Below are 7,500 nucleotides of genomic sequence, written 5' to 3'. Positions count from 1 at the left end.
TCTGTCTGTCTGTCTGTCTGTATCCCTGTGTCTGTCTGTCTGTCTGTCTGTATCCCTGTGTCTGTCTGTCTGTCTGTCTGTCTGTCTGTCTGTCTGTCTGTATCCCTGTGTCTGTCTGTCTGTCTGTCTGTCTGTCTGTCTGTCAGACTGTCTGTCTCTATTCCTTTCAGCCTCTATCCCTGTGTCTGTCTGTCTGTGTGTATCCCTGTGTCTGTCTGTCCGTCTGTATCCCTGTGTCTGTCTGTCTGTCTGTCTGTCTGTCTGTCTGTATCCCATTGTCTGTCTGTCTGTCTGTCTGTATCCCATTGTCTGTCTGTCTGTCTGTATCCCTGTGTCTGTCTGTCTGTCTGTCTGTCTGTCTGTATCCCTGTGTCTGTCTGTCTGTCTGTATCCCTGTGTCTGTCTGTCTGTCTGTATCCCTGTGTCTGTCTGTCTGTCTGTCTGTCTGTCTGTCTGTCTGTCTGTCTGTCTGTATCCCTGTGTCTGTCTGTCTGTCTGTCTCCCTGTCTGTATCCCTGTCTGTCTGTCTGTCTGTCTGTCTGTCTGTCTGTCTGTCTGTCTGTCTGTCTGTATCCCCGTGTCTGTCTGTCTGTCTGTCTGTCTGTCTGTCTGTCTGTCTGTCTGTCTGTATCCCTGTGTCTGTCTGTATCCCTGTGTCTGTCTGTCTGTCTGTCTGTCTGTCTGTCTGTCTGTCGGTCGGTCTGTCTGTCTGTGTCTATATCCCTGTGTCTGTCTGTCTGTGTCTATATCCCTGTGTCTGTCTGTCTGTCTGTCTGTCTGTCTGTCTGTCTGTCTGTCTGTCTGTCTGTCTGTATCCCCGTGTCTGTCTGTCTGTCTGTATCTGTCTGTCTGTATCCCTGTGTCTGTCTGTCTGTCTGTATCCCTGTGTCTCTCTGTCTGTCTGTATCCCTGTGTCTGTCAGTCTGTATCCCTGTGTCTGTCAGTCTGTCTGTCAGTCTGTATCCCTGTGTCTGTCTGTCTGTCTGTCTGTATCCCTGTGTCTGTCTGTATCCCTGTGTCTGTATCCCTGTGTCTGTCTGTCTGTCTGTATCCCTGTGTCTGTCTGTCTGTATCCCTGTGTCTGTCTGTCTGTCTGTCTGTCTGTATCCCTGTGTCTGTCTGTCTGTCTGTATCCCTCTGTCTGTCTGTATCCCTCTGTCTGTCTGTCTGTCTGTCTGTCTGTCTGTCTGTCTGTCTGTCTGTCTGTCTGTATCCCCGTGTCTGTCTGTCTGTATCCCTGTGTCTGTCTGTCTGTCTGTATCCCTGTGTCTGTCTGTCTGTCTGTGTGTATCCCTGTGTCTGTCTGTCTGTGTGTATCCCTGTGTCTGTCTGTCTGTCTGTCTGTATCCCTGTGTCTGTCTGTCTGTCTGTCTGTATCCCTGTGTCTGTCTGTCTGTCTGTATCCCTGTGTCTGTCTGTCTGTCTGTCTGTATCCCTCTGTCTGTCTGTCTGTCTGTCTGTCTGTCTGTCTGTCTGTATCCCTCTGTCCGTCCGTCCGTCCGTCCGTCCGTCCGTCCGTCCGTCCGTCCGTCCGTCTGTCTGTCTGTCTGTCTGTCCGTCCGTCTGTCTGTATCCCATTGTCTGTCTGTCTGTCTGTCTGTATCCCATTGTCTGTCTGTCTGTCTGTCCGTCTGTCTGTCTGTCTGTATCCCATTGTCTGTCTGTCTGTCTGTCTCTCTGTCTGTCTGTCTGTATCCCATTGTCTGTCTGTCTGTCTGTCTCTCTGTCTGTCTGTCTGTATCCCATTGTCTGTCTGTCTGTCTGTCTGTATCCCTGTGTCTGTCTGTCTGTCTGTCTGTCTGTCTGTCTGTCTGTATCCCTGTGTCTGTCTGTCTGTCTGTCTGTCTGTCTGTCTGTCTGTCTGTCTGTCTGTCTGTCTGTCTGTCTGTCTGTCTGTCTGTCTGTCTGTCTGTCTGTCTGTCAGACTGTCTCTATTCCTTTCAGCCTCTATCCCTGTGTCTGTCTGTCTGTGTGTATCCCTGTGTCTGTCTGTCTGTCTGTATCCCTGTGTCTGTCTGTCTGTCTGTATCCCTGTGTCTGTCTGTCTGTCTGTCTGTCTGTCTGTCTGTCTGTCTGTCTGTCTGTCTGTCTGTCTGTCTGTCTGTCTGTCTGTCTGTATCCCTGTGTCTGTCTGTCTGTATCCCTGTGTCTGTCTGTCTGTCTGTCTGTCTGTCTGTCTGTCTGTCTGTCTGTCTGTCTGTCTGTATCCCTGTGTCTGTCTGTCTGTGTGTATCCCTGTGTCTGTCTGTCTGTCTGTATCCCTGTGTCTGTCTGTCTGTATCCCTGTGTCTGTCTGTCTGTATCCCTGTGTCTGTCTGTCTGTCTGTATCCCTGTGTCTGTCTGTCTGTATCCCTCTGTCTGTCTGTCTGTCTGTCTGTCTGTCTGTCTGTCTGTCTGTCTGTCTGTCTGTCTGTCTGTATCCCTGTGTCTGTCTGTCTGTCTGTATCCCTGTGTCTGTCTGTCTGTATCCCTGTGTCTGTCTGTCTGTCTGTCTGTATCCCTGTGTCTGTCTGTCTGTCTGTCTGTATCCCTGTGTCTGTCTGTCTGTCTGTCTGTATCCCTGTGTCTGTCTGTCTGTCTGTCTGTATCCCTGTGTCTGTCTGTCTGTCTGTCTGTCTGTCTGTCTGTCTGTCTGTCTGTCTGTCTGTCTGTCTGTATCCCTGTGTCTGTCTGTCTGTCTGTCTGTCTGTCTGTCTGTCTGTCTGTCTGTATCCCTGTGTCTGTCTGTCTGTCTGTATCCCTCTGTCTGTCTGTCTGCCTGTATCCCTGTGTCTGTCTGTCTGTCTGTCTGTCTGTCTGTCTGTCTGTCTGTCTGTATCCCTGTGTCTGTCTGTATCCCTGTGTCTGTCTGTCTGTCTGTCTGTCTGTCTGTCTGTATCCTCTGTCTGTCTGTCTGTCTGTCTGTCTGTCTGTCTGTCTGTCTGTCTGTCTGTCTGTCTGTCTGTATCCCATTGTCTGTCTGTCTGTCTGTCTGTCTGTCTGTCTGTCTGTCTGTCTGTATCCCTGTGTCTGTCTGTCTGTCTGTATCCCTGTGTCTGTCTGTCTGTATCCCTGTGTCTGTCTGTCTGTCTGTCTGTCTGTCTGTCTGTCTGTATCCCTGTGTCTGTCTGTCTGTCTGTCTGTATCCCTCTGTCTGTCTGTCTGTCTGTCTGTCTGTCTGTCTGTCTGTATCCCTGTGTCTGTCTGTCTGTCTGTCTGTCTGTCTGTCTGTCTGTCTGTCTGTCTGTCTGTATCCCTGTGTCTGTCTGTCTGTCTGTCTGTCTGTCTGTCTGTCTGTATCCCTCTGTCTGTCTGTCTGCCTGTATCCCTGTGTCTGTCTGTCTGCCTGTATCCCCGTGTCTGTCTGTCTGTCTGTCTGTCTGTCTGTCTGTCTGTCTGTCTGTGTCTATATCCCTGTGTCTGTCTGTCTGTGTCTATATCCCTGTGTCTGTCTGTCTGTCTGTCTGTCTGTCTGTCTGTATCCCCGTGTCTGTCTGTCTGTCTGTATCTGTCTGTCTGTATCCCTGTGTCTGTCTGTCTCTCTGTCTGTCTGTATCCCTGTGTCTGTCAGTATCCCTGTGTCTGTCTGTCTCTCTGTCTGTCTGTATCCCTGTGTCTGTCAGTCTGTATCCCTGTGTCTGTCAGTCTGTCTGTCTGTATCCCTGTGTCTGTCTGTCTGTATCCCTGTGTCTGTCAGTCTGTATCCCTGTGTCTGTCAGTCTGTATCCCTGTGTCTGTCAGTCTGTCTGTCTGTCTGTATACCTGTGTCTGTCTGTCTGTCTGTCTGTATCCCTGTGTCTGTCTGTCTGTCTGTCTGTCTGTATCCCTGTGTCTGTCTGTCTGTCTGTCTGTCTGTCTGTCTGTCTGTCTGTCTGTATCCCTGTGTCTGTCTGTATCCCTGTGTCTGTATCCCTGTGTCTGTCTGTCTGTCTGTCTGTCTGTCTGTCTGTCTGTCTGTCTGTATCCCTGTGTCTGTCTGTCTGTATCCCTGTGTCTGTCTGTCTGTATCCCTCTGTCTGTCTGTCTGTATCCCTGTGTCTGTCTGTCTGTCTGTATCCCTGTGTCTGTCTGTCTGTCTGTATCCCTCTGTCTGTCTGTCTGTGTCTATATCCCTGTGTCTGTCTGTCTGTGTCTATATCCCTGTGTCTGTCTGTCTGTGTCTATATCCCTGTGTCTGTCTGTCTGTCTGTCTGTCTGTCTGTCTGTCTGTCTGTCTGTCTGTCTGTCTGTATCCCCGTGTCTGTCTGTCTGTCTGTATCTGTCTGTCTGTATCCCTGTGTCTGTCTGTCTGTCTGTATCCCTGTGTCTCTCTGTCTGTCTGTATCCCTGTGTCTGTCAGTCTGTATCCCTGTGTCTGTCAGTCTGTCTGTCTGTCTGTCTGTATCCCTGTGTCTGTCAGTCTGTATCCCTGTGTCTGTCAGTCTGTCTGTCTGTCTGTATCCCTGTGTCTGTCTGTCTGTCTGTCTGTCTGTCTGTATCCCTGTGTCTGTCTGTATCCCTGTGTCTGTATCCCTGTGTCTGTCTGTCTGTCTGTATCCCTGTGTCTGTATCCCTGTGTCTGTCTGTCTGTCTGTCTGTCTGTCTGTCTGTCTGTCTGTCTGTATCCCTGTGTCTGTCTGTCTGTCTGTATCCCTGTGTCTGTCTGTCTGTCTGTCTGTCTGTCTGTCTGTATCCCTGTGTCTGTCTGTGGCAACATCCTCTGTCTGTCTGTCTGTCTGTCTGTCTCCCTGTGTCTGTCTGTCTGTCTGTCTGTATCCCTGTGTCTGTCTGTCTGTATCTGTCTGTATCCCTGTGTCTGTCTGTCTGTCTGTCTGGCTGTCTGTATCCCTGTGTCTGTCAGTCTGTATCCCTGTGTCTGTCTGTCTGTCTGTATCCCTGTGTCTGTCTGTCTGTCTGTCTGTCTGTCTGTCTGTATCCCCGTGTCTGTCTGTCTGTATCCCTGTGTCTGTCTGTCTGTCTGTCTGTCTGTATCCCCGTGTCTGTCTGTCCGTATCTGTCTGTCTGTATCCCTGTGTCTGTCTGTCTGTCTGTCTGTATCCCTGTGTCTCTCTGTCTGTCTGTATCCCTGTGTCTGTCAGTCTGTATCCCTGTGTCTGTCAGTCTGTCTGTCTGTCTGTCTGTATCCCTGTGTCTGTCAGTCTGTATCCCTGTGTCTGTCAGTCTGTCTGTCTGTCTGTCTGTATCCCTGTGTCTGTCTGTCTGTCTGTCTGTATCCCTGTGTCTGTCTGTCTGTCTGTCTGTCTGTATCCCTGTGTCTGTCTGTATCCCTGTGTCTGTCTGTCTGTCTGTCTGTCTGTCTGTATCCCTGTGTCTGTCTGTCTGTCTGTCTCCCTGTGTCTGTCTCCGTGTGTGTGTGTCTGTCTGTCTGTCTGTCTGTCTGTCTGTCTGTCTGTCTGTCTGTATCCCTGTGTCTGTCTGTATCCCTGTGTCTGTCTGTATCCCTGTGTCTGTCTGTCTGTCTGTATCCCTGTGTCTGTCTGTATCCCTGTGTCTATCTGTCTGTCTGTATCCCTGTGTCTGTCTGTATCCCTGTGTCTATCTGTCTGTCTGTATCCCTGTGTCTGTCTGTTTGTCTGCATCCCTGTGTCTGTCTGTTTGTCTGCATCCCTGTGTCTGTCTGTATCCCTGTGTCTGTCTGTCTGTATCCCTGTGTCTGTCTGTCCTGGCCAATGGGGAGCAGAGTGATGCATGGATACACATGGAGCCCCTCCCCCCAAAAAACAATGACAGAAGCCCCCCCACACACACACACACACACACACACACACACACACACACACACACACACATCACACACACACACACACACACAGACACACACACACACACACTAGAACTATGGCAACACCGCTGGCTAGAGAGAGGGAGAGGAGAGAGGGGGATGGATGAGGCATGGTCCCCCAGCCCAGAGAAAAGCAAAAATACCAGACAAGACTACAGCTAAACTATGGAACTAAGAGACAAAGAGAGAGAAAGAACAGAGAAAAAAAGAGAAAGAGAGAGTGCAACACTACTGGAGCAGATTGATGACATCTACAGACATCCAGCAACACTACTGGAGCAGATTGATGACATCTACAGACATCCAGCAACACTACTGGAGCAGATTGATGACATCTACAGACATCCAGCAACACTACTGGAGCAGATTGATGACATCTACAGACATCCAGCAACACTACTGGAGCAGATTGATGACATCTACAGACATCCAGCAACACTACTGGAGCAGATTGATGACATCTACAGACATCCAGCAACACTACTGGAGCAGATTGATGACATCTACAGACATCCAGCAACACTACTGGAGCAGATTGATGACATCTACAGACATCCAGCAACACTACTGGAGCAGATTGATGACATCTACAGACATCCAGCAACACTACTGGAGCAGATTGATGACATCTACAGACATCCAGCAACACTACTGGAGCAGATTGATGACATCTACAGACATCCAGCAACACTACTGGAGCAGATTGATGACATCTACAGACATCCAGCAACACTACTGGAGCAGATTGATGACATCTACAGACATCCAGCAACACTACTGGAGCAGATTGATGACATCTACAGACATCCAGCAACACTACTGGAGCAGATTGATGACATCTACAGACATCCAGCAACACTACTGGAGCAGATTGATGACATCTACAGACATCCAGCAACACTACTGGAGCAGATTGATGACATCTACAGACATCCAGCAACACTACTGGAGCAGATTGATGACATCTACAGACATCCAGCAACACTACTGGAGCAGATTGATGACATCTACAGACATCCAGCAACACTACTGGAGCAGATTGATGACATCTACAGACATCCAGCAACACTACTGGAGCAGATTGATGACATCTACAGACATCCAGCAACAATAGATACAGCTACTAAAAGCAGAACATGTTAGAGAGAGTAAGCGAGAGACAGAGAAAGAGAGAGCATGAGAGAGACAGAGAGGAAGCCAGAAACAGAGAGGAAGCCAGAGACAGAGAGGAAGCCAGAAACAGAGAGGAAGCCAGAAACAGAGAGGAAGCCAGAAACAGAGAGGAAGCCAGAGACAGAGAGGAAGCCAGAGACAGAGAGGAAGCCAGAGACAGAGGGAAGCAGGGGAAGGGGGGGGGGGATAGTTACTCGAGAGCTGAAGGTCCTATGGCTCCTGCGATCATCTTTAAGCCCCTCCAACCTACACTGGAGCTAGTAAGAGATAAAGCATCATCACATCAGTGAACATCAGTGAACATCAACTCCCAGGATGCATCAGTACTGTACCACAACACAACAACAGAGAGCGACACGAGGAACAAGAATCAACAGCTAGCAGAAGAGAGAAGGGATAGGGTAGGGGGGAGTGTGAGAGAGAAGAGTGAGAGAGGGGGGGTATATAGAGTGAGAGAGAGGGGGGATATATAGAGTGAGAGAGAGGGGGGGTGTATAGAGAGAGAGAAAGAGGAGAGAAGAGAGAGGGAGTGGGGATGTAAGAGGAGAAGACAGAACGGTTTGGG

At 49.6% G+C, this 7,500-nt stretch overlaps 1 protein-coding gene across 13 annotated transcripts in view; it reads right to left on the bottom strand.

Moving 5' to 3' along the window:
• The window catches only part of LOC118387150 (gephyrin-like), a 266,961-nt gene that overhangs the window by 69,751 nt on the left and 189,710 nt on the right, over positions 1–7,500 (bottom strand). For 8 of the 13 annotated variants that reach the window (XM_052524120.1, XM_052524123.1, XM_052524121.1 and 5 more), the window contains one exon: positions 7,130–7,192. The exons of the other annotated variants lie outside the window; for them this stretch is intronic. In XM_052524120.1, coding sequence (XP_052380080.1) covers positions 7,130–7,192 — 63 coding nt within the window. The remainder of the gene's footprint in view (positions 1–7,129; positions 7,193–7,500) is intronic. 13 annotated transcript variants of the gene reach the window in all.

Source organism: Oncorhynchus keta, chromosome 8 (genome assembly GCF_023373465.1).
Source record: "Oncorhynchus keta strain PuntledgeMale-10-30-2019 chromosome 8, Oket_V2, whole genome shotgun sequence".
In the NCBI taxonomy this organism is placed as follows: domain Eukaryota; kingdom Metazoa; phylum Chordata; class Actinopteri; order Salmoniformes; family Salmonidae; genus Oncorhynchus; species Oncorhynchus keta.
The sequence above is the reverse complement of the archived record's forward strand: the minus strand, read 5'-3'. Positions and strand labels throughout refer to the sequence as shown.